General features: G+C 48.4%; 1 protein-coding gene and 1 non-coding gene across 3 annotated transcripts in view; one reads left to right on the top strand and one right to left on the bottom strand.

Moving 5' to 3' along the window:
• Positions 1–1,061: 1,061 nt before the first annotated feature.
• Positions 1,062–1,170, bottom strand: LOC119808506. Its single transcript, XR_005284446.1, has one exon. It is a non-coding gene; the product is annotated as a U6 spliceosomal RNA (small nuclear RNA).
• A 3,102-nt stretch (positions 1,171–4,272) lies between these two features.
• Positions 4,273–17,995, top strand: part of Tcf7l1 (transcription factor 7 like 1) — a 169,213-nt gene continuing 155,490 nt past the window's right edge. For both annotated transcript variants that reach the window (XM_038319828.2, XM_038319829.2), the window contains exons 1-3: positions 4,273–4,749; positions 4,838–4,901; positions 5,126–5,253. In XM_038319828.2, coding sequence (XP_038175756.1) covers positions 4,507–4,749; positions 4,838–4,901; positions 5,126–5,253 — 435 coding nt within the window. In that variant the 5' untranslated portion in view covers positions 4,273–4,506. The remainder of the gene's footprint in view (positions 4,750–4,837; positions 4,902–5,125; positions 5,254–17,995) is intronic.

A 17,995-nucleotide genomic window follows, 5' to 3' on the forward strand; every position in this document is an offset into this window, starting at 1 on the left:
TAAATTGCTCTCCCCCACAAAATAAACAAGTGGTATGTCGTGCCCCCCACCATAGTTCCGTTGGCGGCCTTCCCCTCGGGGCCACCCGTGAGTGCAGGAGTCCTATTAAACCTGGCTATCTTTTAATTTGGTCTGATTAGAGTTGATTGGGATTATTTTGCGTCGGCAGAGAACTCATGTTAGAAAACATTCCTAACACATCCATCCATCTGTGTGTGTGCATGTGGAGGTCAGAGGGTAACTCGAGGTCCTGGGATTGAATTCAGGGCTCCAGACTTGCCTTTAATTGTTGAGCCATCTCATCAGCCCTGGTTGAATTTCTGAATGATAAGTAAATTCTTATTCCTGGAATAGATGCAATTTATCATAATTTATTATTCTTTCCATAACTAAATCCAGAATATTTTAGATAGTTGCATTTATGATAATGAGAAACACTGGCCTTTTTTATTTCTTTTTTCTTTTTGTTTGTTTGTTTGTTTCTTGGTTTTCTGGACTCAGGGTTTCACTTTAGCTATTGAGCCTGTCCTGGAACTAGCTCTTGTAGACCAGGTTGGCCTCGAACTCACAGAGATCCGCCTGCCTCTGCCTACTGAGCACTGGGATTAAAGGCATGCGCCACCACAACCTGGCTCTTTTTGGTTTTTAAAGACAGTTTCTCTTTGTAGCCCTGGCTGTCCTGGGACTAGCTTTGTAGACTAGGCAGGCCTGGAACTCAGAGATCCATCTGCTTTTCATTCCTGAGTGCTGGGATTTAAAGTGTGAGACACCACACCCAGCTTTTCTTTCTTTCCTTTTTTTTTTAAATTTATTCTTCTCTCATATATTACATCCTGACCACAGTTCCCCCCCCTTCCCCTACCACATCCAGTCTCCCTCAGATCCACTCCTTTCTCTTCAGAAAAGGGCAGGTCTTCCATGTTCATCAACCAAACATGGCCTGCCAAGTTATAATAAAACTAGGCACATGGCCTCATATTAAGACTGGATCAGGTAACCCAGTAGAAAGGAAGCAGGTCCCAAGTGCAGGCAAGAGTCAGAGATAGCCCCCACTCCCATTAAAAAATATGGACCACTTCACGAATCTGCATGTCATCCTTGCACAAGGGCCATGCCAATCTTCTCTGTATCCTTCCAGTTTTAGTACATATGCGCTGCTGTAGGGAGCAGGTATCTTTTTTCTTATGGTGTTCTGTGCTGGCTAGTTTTATGTCAGCTTGAAACCAAATAGAGTCATCTGTGAGGTGGGAGCCTCAACTGAAAGAATTTCTTCACAAGATGAGGCAGCAGGCAAGCCTCTAGGGTGTTTTCTTAATCAGTGATTGATGTGGGAGGGCCCAGTCCATTGTGAATGGGGCCAGCCCTGAGCAGGTGGTCCTGGGTTCTATAAGAAAGTAGGTGATGGTGCACACCTTTAATTCCAGCATTCAGGAAGCGGAGGCAAGCGATCTGTGAGTTTGAGGTCAGCCTGGTCTACAAGTGAATTCCAGGACAGCCAGGGCTACACAGAGAAACCCTGTCCAAACAAAACAAAACAAAACAAAAATAAACTAAAACAGAAAGAGAGAGGCTAAGCAAGCTAGTAACACACACACACACACACACACACACACACACACACACACACACACACCATGGCCTCCATATTAGCTTCTGCCTCCAGGATCCTGCCCTGCTTGAGCTCCTCCCCCACAGCTTTGGTGATGAACTGTGAATGAAATAAGCCCTTTCCTCCCCAAGTTGGTAGAGGCTTGGCCAATATTCACAGACTGTGCCCTCCGTTCAGTCCTCAGCACTGCATAAAACTAGACAGGGTAGCACATGGGAGATAGAGACAAAAGTATATATCATATGTACACAGGAATACAGGTGCCACAGAGACCAGAAGATGACATGAACCCCCTGGTTCATGGTTCCCGGAGGTTATGTTGCCTCTCATGGGTGCCAGGAATCAAACTTGGGTCCTGTATAAGACTCTTCAATGTTGAGACATCTCTTAGGTCCCTACTGATGTTTTCACACGACATAGCCCAGGCTGGCCTTCAACTTACTTTGTAACCCAGGCTCACCTCTGGCTTTGAACTTATGACCCTACATTATAAGTCTCTTTGTACAGTGACACAAGGTCCGAGTGTCCTGCTGAACGAATGCACCCTGATTTGATGTGACAGTTTCCTGCGAGAGAGCATTGTGATTGCTTCTAGCTTTCCACTGCGGAGCACACACGCTCCCAGGTTCTTTCTTTAGTATAGAATCCTAGAAGTACAAGGATGAGTCAAAGCATTTGCACGTCTAAAGATTTTCCGAGGCATTGCCAAACTTCCTCTCAGACATATTCCACAACGGCACGCCTAGAGCCCTGTGTGCTTCTCTGCGCAGGGGCCAATGCCGGGTGTTACCCTTCCTTTCTACTCGTGCCAATCTGATAGGTGAGAAAATGCTATTCTGTATTGCTTCAGTTTGTATTTCTCCCCAGTTGACAGGTGTGGTTGGCTGACAACAGCTCACTCCCAAGATGACAGGTCCATGGCCTAAATCTGGAGCCTATGAATGAGGTCAAAGGGTCTTCATGATTTTATTCATCTATGAATCTTATAGCCTGGCAGATAGATGATCCTGGGTTAGTGGAGTGGTCCCTAAAAGCTATTATGGGGCTCCCGTGTGACCACAGATAACAGAAATTAGCGATGTGTGGTCCAAAGTTAGGTTAGAGTGCCAACGGCCCCAGAAGCTAGCAAGAGGCAAGGGACAGACTCATCGGAACCCTCAGAGGGAATATAATTCTATCGCTCTGTTCTTTCTTCCCCTTCCTCTTCCCATCCCTTCCCTGGGGATTGAACTCAGGACCTCACGTGCTAGGCAAGCTCTCTGCCATTAAGGTTGAGACTGGGTTTCTCTGTGTAGCTCTGGCTGTCCTGGACCTCACCATGTAGACCATGCTGGCCTCAAACTCACAGAGATCCCCCCACCTCCGCCTCCTCTCCCAGATTTGGGGATTAAAGCAGCAGTCCACTATACCTAGTTTTGTTATGTTTAAAACATTTTAAAATATTCTCATACTGACTTCTAGACTGAGTCTAAAATGTACATTGTCACCAACAGTTTCCTACTGTAGAAAACTCCAAGCGCTTTTCCTAGCTTTTTCCTAGCTGACTGACGGAAGGTGTATGAGTCTAAGTAGTCTGTGGGGATTGAATAAAGGACCTCATGAACGATAAATGCATGCTCTACCACCGAACGACACCTCCATCTTTCATACTTGCTTGTAAGTAAATGAATACATGAGGCATTTCACCTGTAGAAAGTGACAGCTGAAAGGGTGTCTGTTCTCTACTTCCGCCGTTTGGGGGACGGACATGGAACTTAGGTCATGGGGCTTGAAGGCAAGCGCCTTTATCTGCTGAGCCACCTTGTCGGCCCAGAAATGCTCTCTCAAGGTGTTCTTTACCTATGAAGCTGGTGGGGCAATTGGTTTATTATGCTTGTTGGCTATCAAGGCAGCTTCATGATCAGCTTTTGGAAGTTCTGGCTGATAATTTCTTGAAATAAATACAATCAAAATCCCTTTTGAAACCAAGACAGCGAGTATTGGATTTCACATTTCTTCTCCAGCTCTAGAGAAAGAGTGGTCTTCAGGACATGATCAAAAACAGGAATGAGTTGGGACGCTACAGGAAAGAGCACGGAAGGCCGCTCAGCTTGCTTCGAAGTGTTAGAAATTTCCCCAGGCTTTTGCTTTATGCAAAAAGGGTAGAAGGGCTGACGGAATCGCAGGCAGAGTGTTAGTGCGCGGCGGATCTGCGAGTCCCCTGCTTTCCCGCAGGGGGCAGTGCGGTCTGCCAGTGAGGTGGGAGCGGAGTGGGAACCCGCGCGGAGTTCTGGGGGTTGTTTGCAAAGAAAGTTAGGAGATGCGTTGGAGTGCAAGGCAGACTCTCGGGCTTTGCGGGAGGGTGAGAGAAGGCCCTCCCAGTGTACCCATGGGGTTCAGTGGAGGGGATCTGGATAAGTTTGAGGAGTAGGGCAGTTGCACGAGGAGGGGAGGTGCAGTCCCCCGGAAGGTGCAAGCGGGCAGGACGCGAGTGTGAATGCGAGTGTGCGTGCGCGCGCTGCAGTTCTCCCGGTTCCGCGAGGCGCGGGTGTCAGCTTGCAGCCGGGCTCCTCCCTCCGGCCCCCCTGCCCCGCCGGGCGGTCCCTCCCTCCTTCCCCATCGCCCCTCCCCGGCGGGCCAGGCGTTGGGACGCCCCGGCCGAGCAGGCGACTGTGGTGGCGGCGGCTAGTTGGGGGAACCCTAGGCTCTGTGCTGCGGGACGATCGGGAGCCGAGTGTCCCCTGTCCCGGCTGGGCGGTATTGGGCCTGCTTCCCACCGAACCACGCCCTGTCAAAACTTTGTCGCTGCAGCGGCCAAACGATCGGAGCCGGGCCAGCAAGCGGGAGGGAGGGGCGCCGGGCCGGGCCAGGCAGGGCGCGGGGCTCCGAGAGCAGCGGCCCCGGCCCGTGGCCCCACCATGCCCCAGCTCGGTGGTGGCCGCGGTGGCGGCGCCAGCGGGGGAGGCGGTGGCTCCGGAGCCGGGGCAACCAGCGGAGGGGACGATCTCGGAGCGAACGACGAGCTGATCCCCTTCCAGGACGAGGGGGGCGAAGAGCAAGAGCCGAGCAGCGACAGCGCTTCGGCGCAACGGGACCTGGATGAGGTCAAGTCGTCCCTGGTCAACGAGTCGGAGAATCAGAGCAGCAGCTCGGACTCGGAGGTAAAGGGATTCCTAGGGTCAGCCCCTCGGGGGACCCGGGTCCCGCTCCCGCTCACCCGAGGCCCTCGCCTTTGTGTCTCCTCCACAGGCGGAGAGGCGCCCGCAGCCTGCCCGGGACGCTTTCCAGAAGCCGCGCGACTATTTTGCCGAAGGTACGTGCCTTCTCCTGCAGTCTCCACTCTCTGGCCGGCAGCGATCTGCTCTACGGGTCCCCATGACTCGGGTGGCAGAGCCCCTGTTCTCCTCCCATCTCTGCAGCAGCCACTCTGGGGCTCACTCGAGGGGAACTCGGGTTCCAGATTCCCGCCTGGAGTTCCAGATCCCTGTGCTGTCTGAGGGACCCCTGACCTCACTCCAATTTGGTTTTTGTCCGCAGTGAGAAGGCCCCAGGACGGCGCTTTCTTTAAGGGACCTGCGTACCCTGGGTATCCCTTCCTGATGATTCCAGACCTGAGCAGCCCATATCTCTCTAATGGACCCCTGTCTCCTGGTGGAGCGCGCACCGTAAGTGTCAGACCAGCTGTGCCCGGACCGGTGGGCGCCGGGCTCGGCGGGATGCGCCCGCAGGCTCGGCCGTGGTGTGGGGGATGGGGCCTCCTGCGCCGATCCTGGGCAGAACTTGTTTGCGGAGTTAAACTCCCCTGTGGCGGCCTAGTATGAGACTGCATTGGCCAGTGCCGGGATGAAAGTAAAGATCTTTTAACTTTTCGCCTTTGGGAAATCCTTCTTGCCTTTGGGAGATCGCGGCCTGGTGGGTTCTGCTCCCAACCTCCCAAATTCTTGTTTCTTCCAAAGGAAAACTTGGATTTGTGCCTACTTTTGCGGGTGGGGGTGGTGGTCTCGTTTTCCTTCCTGGAGACCAGTCAACTTTCCCCTCGGCAAGGAGGAGAGTTGGGCAAGAGCCTGGAGGAGCCTAGCTTGAGATGTTGGCCACCGACCTCCGGGCTCTCAGGGCTGCTGTGAGCTGTACAAACTCCTCATTTTGTGTGGATTATTCACGACTCCTGTCTCCACCCCCAATCCTCACATCAGGGTCTCAATTTTTCTGCAGAACTCTGGGTTTTAAACTCCTCTGAGATGGTTTGGAGGGCGACCCAAGGCATTCTTACTTGGCTTTTTCCCCCTTTTGTTGCCGGCTTTTCTCATTTAAAGCGAGCGCTGCGCCACTTTAAACCTGTTAATGGGAGCGCATTGTGTGCTGTGTGCCTGGCATTTAGAACAGTGATTAAGCAAATTGACCCGGCCCCAGACAATGTGCAAATGAGGGCGGATTCCTTCACCCCTCTCTAACTCTGAACTCCCGCCCCTCTCCCCCGCAGTATGAGGGGTGCAGTTCGGGGTTGGCAAGGCCTTCGAGCCGCTACTCCACACCCAGGTTTCCTGTGCTGATGGTGGGTCGGATGGTAGATCTTGGGTGTACACCTTCCTCCTCATCATTTCTGCCTCCTACATAGCTTCCCAGAGTCGATTAGTTCATTCTCCGTGCTAAGCTCTTGTAAAAGTTTATTTTAAGTATGATTATAATCATGGGTTGCCAGGGAAGACGTGGGTGCTGAATGGGTCTTTTCTGCTGTCATTTCAAAGTCCTTCCTTGGTAGAGCCGTCGGCCTCCATAGCTGGTGCAGTGTGTGTGTGTGTGTGTGTGTGTGTGTGTGTGTGTGTGTTCTCACTGGTTGGGGTTGGAGGAAGTTCTTTTGATGGATGAAGAAGGGCATGGAACCACATACACACCTCTTGCCCTTGCTCTGGGATGGAGACCCCATAGCTTTGGGCCTGCTGCACTTCAAGGCAACCCAAGAAGTCCTTTTGAAAAGTGGATATTGACCTAGACTTTTGCTTTTGCTCTTTCAAGATGAAGGTGCCTGCAGGTGTTGGGGACACCCCCATCAACTTTTCTCAGTGAGTCAGGCCACTTTAGTTCCATTTTTTTGTTTTCTCATCAGGAGCCACTAATGCCCACGTGTCAGCTCTGATCCAGATCTTAGGAAGTTAAAAGTCACTAGAAACGACCCAGATAGGACTAATTCTCCCTCCTTCGGCTAGGTAGTTCCTCCGCACACCCATTTCTTTTATTTTTTTAACGTTTATTTATTTATTTTCCGTGTTTGTGTGTACCTGCGCATTAGTATTTTTGAAGCTTATGCCAGGGTACCTGTGCGGAGGTCAGACTACCTTTGGATTCTACAGTTGGATTCTCTCCTTCTGCCATATGAGTTCCCATGGCCAACTCAGATTGTCAGACTTGCCACAGAGCCATCTCTTAGCCCACTGGCAGGGTCCCATCTCACCCCCCATGCCTGTGTCTTATCTCCCTGACGAGCTGGCCTAGCAGCGGCAGGTCAGCCCCTCAGTGTTTTGGTGTTTCTCATGAGCCGCCCTGCTCAGGTGAGAAGTTCATTGGTGGACTAGAAAAGTTCTTTTTTAGTTTTGCTCAATTCTTGAGCATCATGGCCAGTGAATGAAGCAGGTTAGAACACACATAAAAACTTGTTTGAACTCTATGGTGGAAATTATTATCTTCTTGATAATCATACCAATATGATTTCCACAGGAGGCAAGTGGTTACTCAGACAAAACTGAACCTCTGCTGCTTTCCAGTGAAAGTAGACAGTTGAGGGCTAGTGCAGGAGCTGGTAGATTGGAAGAAGATTCTTGGAATATATGATTCAGTCTTTGCTTTCTAGGTCTTGCTTCACCTCAAAATTATGCAACTGTAAAGCTCTGCTGTTTTAAGGCCTTCGTTATTAAAGTGGGGGCATCCCATTTCCCTGCTTTTCTAATTTTATGGAAATAACCAAACCCAAAGTCCAAGTGGAGACTGGCTGTGGTGTTTTCCAGTTATTTGTGGCTCTTAGGTATTGCAGACAGGAGCCTAAGCACCCTGACCTACTGGCATCTCTGTTGCCTGGAGCTAGCCAGTCTTGTCCTCAGGCTGTCTTTCTCCACAGGTCATCTCTGCTCTCCACTCTGACTTGGTTGGGATGCTGGGAAGCAGTCTCTTCCTGAGACTCTTTAGAGGAGAGAGCACCTTAACCTGGGTTTTGAGAGTCTCATTATATAGTGCAGGCTGGCCTTGAACTTGGATCCTCCTTTGCTTGAGTGTGAAGTTTACAGATGTGTCACCATAAATGTCCTCTTTCTGGGACACCTGAGACTTGTGGAGAAGGGAATAACTGCCACATTTTATACTATTCCTAGTACTTGAAAAACATGGTGAGACAAGGTCTGGTATTTTATATATATACATATATATGCATATATATTAATTATATTATATTATGAGATAACTGTCTAGTCTTGGCTGACCTAGAACTGCCATAGAACCGCTACAGACTAGGCTGGTCCTGAACGTGCAGTGGTCCTCTTGCTGATGTCACAGGCAGGCATATGTCTCCCATACCTGACTAAACCTCCATTCTAGAGGAGAATTTGTGCAGGTTTACAAGACCATATAGGTGACGCTGACTACAATTTTACTGAGGAAATGTAAATTAAGTCAAGCATAATGGGACTTGCCATTAATCCTAGAACACTAAAGACTAAGACGGGAGGATCACTGTAAGTTTGGGGACAGCCTGGGCTACCTAGCAAGAGCCTGTCCCCGCAACAAAGATGAACAAAATAAAGTGGCTGCCTGAAAACAGTGTCTAAGGTAAAGGACTTATTGGCTGTGCTTCTGCAGGCCAGTGTCATGGCAGTAGTTTGTGCCTCCAGCATGAGCACTAAGGACACCTTGGAAGTCTAGGGGAGGCGCTGAGCACGGCACATAAATCTAGGAGTCACTCTGCATGAGCATATGCTTCTGTCCGGCTGTCCTGGCTTTATGTCTCTATCATGTTTCCTGAGGATGCGCTGTCTTGCTGACATCGTTGTGTGCCCTTTCTGTTTCACTAGACAAACAGAATCTCTAAACACATGTAATAAGGTTGTTTTGGGGGGAATTTATGTAACAACCAAGAAAAACCTTTTCTCTTTTTAAGAATAATTTATACACTCTACTATATTTTATTATGGGGGGACACATATACCATGTCAGGACAGTGTGGGAGTCAGTGATTTCCTGCTTTGTGGGTCTTGGGGATCAAACTCAGGTCATTAGGCTTGATGGCAGGCACTGTTACCCACTGAACTATATAGCCAGCCTACACCCCCCTTTTTTTGTTCGGTCTAAACATGCTGTTTTTGGTAAAAATTCTTTAAAGTCATTTTATCTAAATATAACTTCTGTTCCATTTTTGCTAAATATAACTCTTGAGTTTAATGAGGGCTTTTCGCATAGAGTGACTTTTGGGAGTGCCCTGACTGACTGTGTTGCTGAAATTTTGGCACTTGGCTTGCTGGGGTGACATTCGGTTTCAAACTCTGAGGCGGGACTTGAGTCCTGTCAGTCTTTTCTTTGGGTAGGTGGATCTGGCAGGGAATATCTGACTTGTGTTGTGATAATCTTAGAAACCTATGGTTTAACCTCGTTCTCATTGACTCATTTCTAGGGCTTCTCAAGGAGAAAGTGGTTTAATTTGTACATGCATATACACACATGTACACATCAAGCCATATACACGTGTGCACACTCATGTATGACTATGAACGGTATTTTGTCCTGGACAGTAAACTAGCAGAATTGCAGTGTTTTGTTTGTTTGTGGTTGTTTTGCCTGCATGTGCACAGATGTGCACTGTGCGTGTGAAGTGCCCTCGGAACTAGAGTTGCAGATGGTTGTGAGGCACCTTGTAGATGCTTGGAATGGAACTCAGGTCCTCTGTAAGAGCAGCCAGTTCTTCTTAACCACTAAGCCATCTCTAGACCTACACACTTGAAAGGTTAACCAAAAGAATTGTGGAATGAATAATCAGCCCATTGGAAACCTTTTGTAACCAGAAGGCTGTACTCATTGTCCTAGTGGGAGGTGACTTGTATTTGCTACACCACTGGGGATACTCAAGATTCGCAGGCGTTACAATCAATCTGTTACTCCTTGACTTCCTCTGATGGGTGTTGAGAGCTTATCCTGGGCAGTGCTGAGAGACTTGGGGCGGGGGGGGGGGGGGGGGGGGATAAGCTACATTAGGAAACAGTAACACTGGCACTTTACAGGGATACAAGAAGTCTATGTTAAGAGGCAATTAAATCTGGAGGGGTGTTTTTTAGAATAAGAAATTTGGAAAAATTGCTTTGAATTAGGATGTTTCAAGGAAGGCCAGTGATGGTGACTTTAAACTAATCCTTGGAACTCACTCTTTGCTGTTGTTGGGGGCAGGCAGGGGGTGGGGTGGGGTGGGGGGAGTAGTGTCTTGGGGACACTACCATAGTAGTGCTGTAGCTGGTCTGGCACTAGCAATGTAGTTCAGGCTGTCCTCAAATTCATACCAATCATCCTGCCTCAGCCTTCTAAGTGCCGGGGTTATGGGCTACCATGTGCTACCACGACCAGCTTGTTTTAGGTCCAAGTAATTCTTGCTAGTTATAAACAGCTTAAATGGCCTTGCTGTGTTTGCTTATGATCTCTCTGATCTTGAGACGGAACCCAAGGAGGGAGAAAAGTCTGTAGCTGCAATAGAACTTACTGTGTTCTAGTTGCCTAGAATGAGAAGGTGCATGTTAAGCCCCGAATGCTAAGAAAGCAATCTGTTCTTCCTCAGGGGGCAGCAGAGAACCCTCAAAAATTATTCCAAGGGCTAGGGATGTACCTGTTGGTAGAGAACTTGCCTTAGGCCCTGGGTTCGAGCTCCAGCAACATACAAAAAAGGTTATGTTGCAAAGCACTGTGACTCAAACATGTCCTACCACTGCTTAGAAAGATGAGGATGAGGGGAACTAGACTGTGGAGGACACTGACAGGAGCCAGGCAGAGGTGACAGGGCATGCATGCCAGCAGGCAGGAAAGGCTGCATTGGAGAGGAGTGTGGTACCCAGGTGGAAAAGTAGCTGCTGTCACAGTTCACTCTGGTATCTGAGTCTGAATGACCTAGGGAATTATTCCAGCAAGTGGAATACTCGCCTTCTATCTTTACCACCCCAGTGCTGGACAGAAGCTCTGCAAATAGTTTGGCAACAGCAGAGCCCAAACAGGCTGTAAGAGGCTCTGGTTTGGAGGAACGGCTTGGTGTCAGCCGAGACACAGTGGGTGCAAGGGGAATGTTGCGGGAGAAGAGGGGTGAGGGTATGAGAGAAGAGGGGAGGATGCCCAGAACAGGGGGAGATGCTCAGAGCAGGGAGGGATGCCCAGAGCAGGGAGAGATGCACAGAGCAGGGAGGGATGCCCAGAGCAGGGGGAGATGCACAGAGCAGGGAGGGATGCCCAGAGCAGGGAGGGATGCCCAGAGCAGGGAAGACAGTCACTGAAGGGAATCTCACTGGTAAGGGACTGTGAGTAACCTGGAAGGAAAGGAATGGTTTTCCACACTGCACTTTATTTTTCTTTTCCTTCCTTCCTCCCTCCCTCCCTCTTTTCTCTCTCTCTCTTTTAAAATTTATTTGTATTTTTGTTGGTATGGATGTTTTCCTACCTTGTATGTAGGAGTTCATGTGCATGCCTGGTGCCTGGGAGTCCACACGAGGGTGTTGGATCCCTTGGAACTGGAGTTACAGGTGTTTGGAAGCATCCCGTGGGTGCTGGGAATCAGGCCCAGGACTTCTCTGGAAGAGCAGCCAGTGCTCTTAACTGCTGGACCATCTTTCCAGCCCCACAATTCCCTTTCTACCTAGGGTTACCTGAAAGGTAATGGACACGTAGGCTTTAGTCAACCCATTGAAGAAGCCTGGCTGTGGAAGAAGAGGGAAGGGCAGAGCACAGTCTGCGGCCCACTGGAGAAGGGGCTTGGAGAGTGCTGGGACAGAGATTGTTTTGGGGTAGTCTGATAGGATTTAAGACGAGCAGAGGAGGAGAAAAGATGAGAACTTTGGCATGAGGCAATATCCTTCCTTCATCAGTGGAAGAAGTTCTGTGTAGACACCCCAGCTTTACAGACTTGTTGACACTGAAGATTACCGTGCTAGACATTAAGGGGAATCTTGCACTGCGCAGTTAGATGGACTTTCCTAAAAAATTTTATTTTATTTTTAAATATGTGTATGTGTGCCCGTGAATATGGGTCTCCACAGAGGTGAGAAGTGTCAGAGCTTCCTGCAGCTGGAGTTGTGGGAGGTCATGAGCAGTACAACATGGGTGCTGGGAACAAAACTCGTCCTTTGCAAGAGTAGCAAGTGCTGTTAACCTCTGAGCCATTGTCCCAGCCCCTGGCTCGCCTTTTAATACTCAGTAAAACCAAGGGAGAGTTGGCTGAAGGGTCCTAGAATTCAGTTGACTTTTTCTTTTCTCTCCTTTCGAAACAGTTTATTATTATTGTGCCACACAATGTTGCAGACCAATCTCTGGAAATTTGTTCTAATGTAAAATGAAAACCTCTGCCATTAAAACTAAGTTTTTGTTTTGTTTTTGTTCCATGAGACAGGGTTTCTCTGTGTAGCCCTGGCTGTCCTAGAACTAGCTCTGTAGACCAGGCTGATCTCAGACTCACAGAGATCCACCACCTGCCTCTGTCAAGTGCTGGGATTAAAAGTGTGTGCTGCCACTGCCGGGCTTACATTAAAACTTTAAAAGTAAATTAGTGTGTGTAAATGAGCTGTGGGGAGTGGTGGGTGCCACCGTGTGTATGTGGGGGACAGAGGACAGCTGTGTGCGGTTGTTTCTGCTCTCCCACCTTTACCTGGGGTCCAGGGCTAGAGTCAGATTGTCAGACTTTGGAGCAAGCCCCTTTACTTTTTGTGCCACCTTGCTGCCCCCACAGTTGGCCTTCTGACCCTCTTGCCCCTGTGTCTTGAATGCTGGGATTACAGACATGTGCTACTAGGTAGGCCTGGCTTGTGTTGTGCTGGATAAACCCAGGCTTCATGCATGCTGGAAACTGCGTTGTATCCTTTTGTCTTCTAAACTGGTTCAGATTTGGGGATGAATGCAGCGTGTTCACTTTCTGACACCTTGGCACATGGCGATGAAGGGAACATGAAGGCAAGGAAAGGGGCTCAGTCTTTGTGTCTGGTGTCTGCCCAGAAATATCTTCCCAGGCACTGGTCTCTTCCTGTAATGCACCAAGTAACATAAGTACACCGTTGTTATTCTACTTGCTAACTTTAAGGTTATAAAGCAAATTTCTAAATCCTTAATCTTTCCTTTTTGTTGTGTTTATAGTCTAAAGGTTTTGTTTTGACGAGGCTGTATATTCTTAGCTGACCTAGAACTAACTATGTAGACCAGACTGGCCTTGAACTCAAGAAGAACAACCTGCCTCTGCCTCCTGAGTGTTAGGATTAAAGGCTTGTACCATCGTGGCTGGCTTTAGATTTCTGTTTTGTTTGTTTGTTGTTGTTGTTGTTTTTTCCTTTTATTTGCATTGGTGTTTTGTCTGCATGTCTGTGTGAGGGTGTGAGATCTTGGAGTTCCAGACAGTTGTTAGCTGCCATGTGGATGCTGGGAATTGAACCTGGGTCCTCTACAAGAGCAGCCAATGCTCTTACCCACTGCTATCGCTCGTGTCTTCCAAAACCCTGCCTCTCAAATAAGCAAACAAGCAAATAAATAAATAAATAATAAATAAAGAAAGAAAGAAAGAAAGAAAGAAAGAATAAGTAGACAAACTAATGCCCCAACCATTTGTCCTACCACTTCATTGCCAGCAATTGTGTAGCAAGGGGCTGTTCTTGAGAGGGTAGAAATGGTATCACCCTATTTGGAAAGCGCTTGGCAATGGCTACTAAAATCTCAGTGTTTTTCTGACCTGCTAGGGAGTAGGCACTTGTTAATCCCATTCTGTGGCTGTGCAAATAGACTCGTAGAGGTCAAGTGTGTCATACAGGGACACACTATTGGCCATTTCAAGCACCAGGATTTGAACTCAGTTGTGTCCAAAGTCCAGAACAGCTAGCTCTTTCCTTTCTCCTCATGCCTTTACACACAAGCCTGGAATCATCGGCCGTCCTAGCTAGGCAAGGGCGCTGGCTTGCTCCTCAGTGCAGAGATTCTGATAGGACTGTGAGCGCCTGTGCAGAGGGGACAGACTCACCTCAGTGCCAAAGACAGGCACTGGGCACATCCCTTGTCTGATCAGCAGTGAGTAAGGGTGGCTGGAAGCTGTCTGGCCTGGACTGTGCTGCTGAGGGATCAGTGACCTTTAGCCTCACCACCTGCGGAAAAAGCCATTATCTACTGACATTTGGAAGCTGCTTTCTCCTGGTTGAAATCAGTGAGGGCTGGAAGTACACACAGGTGTGTCTTTGTGGAAGCTCCTCGGAGGAGGAGGCCCACCTGCTCTCCTTGAGTTTGCATTACAGTCTGATTGGCTTAACAAACCAAACCCTGAGAAACCAAGCATGAAAACCGTGTTTCCTACGGTGCCTTTTCTAAAACACTTGGTTAAGTCACTTGCTTTCCTTCTGCACTGCCCAAATGAACCATCAGTCTCATGTAGCTATGACAGACTATCACAGCACTGATTTATTACTAAAGAGATAAGTACTGGATGTTTACACAGTGATTATTTTAGGAATTGCAGAAGAGGTATGAGTGTCTTTGTGTGTGTGTGTGTGTGTGTGTTATGGTTTGAAATAGAAGTTCCAAGGTTTCATACTTTTTGAAGATTTATTTTAATTTAATTTGTTATTTTATCTGTGTGTGTTTAAGTGAATGTATTACATCGGGTGTGCAGGTGCTAGAGGAAGCCAGGAGGAGGGTTTTAGGATTTCCTAGCAGTTGCGATGTTGGATGTGGGTAGTGGACCTGGAGCTTGGGTCCTCTGGAGAGCGGCTTTCCAGCCCCCAGCCTTCAGCATATTTTGCCCCTTTTCCAAACCACCAGGGAGGTGCTCTCCTCCTGAAAGCCACACTGCTTGCGAAAGGCCGGAAATGGCCTTCCAAGTTATTCTTGCTAGAAGCTGGGGTTCCTTACGAGACTGGAGAGCCAACTGCTGCAAGGTACCAATCTAGGATTAAAGGTGTGCGCCACAACACCCAGGATCTTAGTGAGGTGAACTACCTTGGATCCCTCAAGGTGACTGGGGCAAGGGTTTGTAGGAATGGCTGCAGGAAATGTGTGGAAAGACAGGAATTGAAGGGCCACGGCTACACAGAGAAACCTTGTCTCAAAAAATAAAAAAAAAAAATGAAAAAAAAAACTAGGAGAGAGGAAAAAAGAGGTAGATCTGAAGATGAGAAAGAAAACCACAAGAAGTAGGAATGAGCAGTAAGCTAGCCAGATCAATTTACAAGTCCAGATTTGTTAGCCATAGTGAGTAAGCTCAGGCGATTATTGACCTGCCTAAAGCAAACAGAAGTGAATGAATGATAGACACAAGACGGGGATCAGGTGTGCTCACTGGAATGTGACCCTCTGCCACAGGGAGCCATGCCCTAGAGACAGTATACCACAAAACCCTTCTGTATTTAAAATACAGCACATGCTGAATTTAAATGTGCACATACTAAGGGATTTATTTGTTATATTTGGCAGCACAAGTATTTAAACATCAGTGTTTAAAAAAAAGGCCCTTGTAGGCGCCTCCAGCGTCTCTGCGATCTGTTAGAACCCTTCCCACAGTGAACTGCTGTGGATCTGGTGGATAATCTCCCTGTTATCCTCCCGGAAGCTATGAGGGAAAGCCTAGGAGCCCTGAAGGTAATAGAGCCTTGGGGGTGGAGGAGGGACCTGGTTTCCCGGAGGCTTCATTTTCCCCTTAAGCAAAGTGACCAAAAAGTAAATGTGAGGGGCTGGAGAGATGGCTCAGCGATTAAGAGCACTGACTGGGTTGCTTCAGTTCCCAGCACCCACACGGCAGCTCCACAGCTGTCTGTAACTCCAAGATCTGACACCCTCACACACAGACATACATGCAGGCGAAACACCAGCGCACATAAAATAAAAATAAATAAATAATTTACAAATAATAAGTGTGGAAAATGCCATTTGGAGCAAAGGTTACAGCAACAGTTGTGCAAGCAGGACAGTGAGTGGCGTCTCTGCAGTGACTTCTCCCTCCCTTTCTCTTAGGCACCATCCGTTGACTGATGGTTGAGACAGGGTCTCACCGTACAGCTTCGACTAGCCTGGAACTAGCTCTTGTAGACCAGGCTGTAGACAGAGATCCACATGCCTCTGTCTCCCGAGTGCTGGGATTAAAGAAGTGGCAACGTGATCCCTGCTTCTTGGCACTTTTAGTGCCTGGGGTGGTTAGCGCCTTCAAGCAGGTCTATTCACAGCTCCAGAGATGGTGTTAATTGCCGCCTTGGTCTTTCTTGATTCTGTCCTCCATCTCGTCTGTCTTCCTCTGTTGACCTACTCTGTTGCTGACTACCTACTTGGACCAGCCCTACTTTATTGTATCTGTGAGCATTTTGTGTCATGTAAATTGAACGTGGACTTCCTTTCTTCCTTCCTTCCTTCCTTCCTTCCTTCCTTCCTTCCTTCCTTCCTTCCTTCCTTCCTTCCTTCCATTGTTGTTTTGTTTTGCTTTTTCTTTTGAGACAGGGTTTCTCTGTGTAACAGCTCAGGCTGTTCTGGAACTCCCTCTGTAGACCAGGCTGGCCTCAAGCTCAGAGATCTGCCTGACCGCCCCCAGCCTGTAGTCGAACTTCCTAATTATCTTCTTGGGCTGTTTTCTAAGTGGGCTAACATAGAGGAGAGCTGTGGTGGGTGTGTACGGGTGTGAGATGAACACTTTGCACGTCTATTGATGTTTTCCAGCCTCGGTGTTTGTGTTATGATATGCTTGTCAGGACATGACCATCCTGTCACAGCTTTGCAGTAGGAGAGGCTTATCCTCACAAAGGGGTTCCCAGATAACGCTAGAGAGCTGGCCAGGGAGGGGCTAGAGAGCTGGCCAGGGAGGGGCTGCGATGGAGACTCTAGCCTCGAATCCCAGCCCACCTACAAGCTAGGCGACCTGAGCTTGATCAACAAAACTCAAGTAAAAAGTCCTAGGCCATAGTAGGCATCTGTAATCCCAGCACTCCCATAGGGGGATAGAAGGCGGAATCTGGAAAATACCCTGGAAACTTGAGGTCCAGATAGCCTGGAGTATGCAGTCACCAGAACAATAAGAGAGGCCCTGCTTCAACAAGGTGGAAGCAGAGGACAAATGCCTGAAAGCTGTCCTCAGACTTCCACGTATGCACACACACACAGCCACACACACACACCACATAGATGCTGAGAGAGAGACAGAGACAGAGACACACAGAGAGACACAGAGAGAGAAAGCATGTACTTTAAAAACCAAAGTACCTCTGCTAATGTAGCTTAGCTGGAGAGTGCTTGTCCAGCATGCTCAAGGCCCTGGGTTCAATCTCAGCTCTCTCAGAAAACAAAACCAAACAAAAAATTGTAACAACTATTGTTGACTAGGCTGTTTAGAAAGAGGAAGAGCCACTTTCCTGGTCTGGGAGGAGCTGAGTGACAGGCTATGATTGATTTTTATGGGTTTTTGCTTGCTGCCACCCAAAGAGCAATTCTTTGGTCTGCCTGTCTCCCTCATGCTGTGGAGTGAGTGCTTCGGTCTGCCACTGGGTTAGAATCCAGTCTGCAGGGAGCTGGACATGGTGTGTCCACCCCAGGGAGACTGAGGCAGGAAGCCTCACATGGTTCCCACTCCCAAGTAAATCTACTGTATTTCTTTGTTTGTTTTTACTGTTTCTTTTTTCTAATGCATGAATACCTTACAGGAAATGCGTAAGAGACTTAAGTATCATGTTCTGTACCAGACTTTGCCCACGGTTTCGCACCCCTGTGATCCCTGCCACAGGTGATTGATTATTCGTGTCGTGGTTGCTAGACAAATGGTCCACTTTTTAAAACTTGGCACTGGAGCAGGAGCAGTGATGTCTCAGGTCACTGGTGCGTTTGTGAATCTTAAGTATGATGAGGGACAAGGTGCTTTGGTCTGTCTGGGGGGGATAAAAGGCCGGGTAGAAGTGGAGTACTCCCCCGGCATGCAGACTTCAGGTCTGAGTTTGATCCCAGTGCTCTAAACAACAAAACGACAACAATGAAAAACCCAACAAACAAAAAGCAAAACAAAACGAAACGCCCCAAAACCAAACAAGAGGAGCCCAGGGTCTCTGGAGCTCTGTAGTGTTTATGTCTGGGTCAGAGTGGGCTTCTCAAGGGATAACAACAGTGATTTGGGAGGTGTTTTTTCTTAGTGAGATATTTGAAGAGCAAAGGTTATATTTTGTTCCATTCAACATAGAATGGAAAGAG

The sequence above is a fragment of the Arvicola amphibius genome, chromosome 2 (genome assembly GCF_903992535.2).
Source record: "Arvicola amphibius chromosome 2, mArvAmp1.2, whole genome shotgun sequence".
Classification (NCBI taxonomy): domain Eukaryota; kingdom Metazoa; phylum Chordata; class Mammalia; order Rodentia; family Cricetidae; genus Arvicola; species Arvicola amphibius.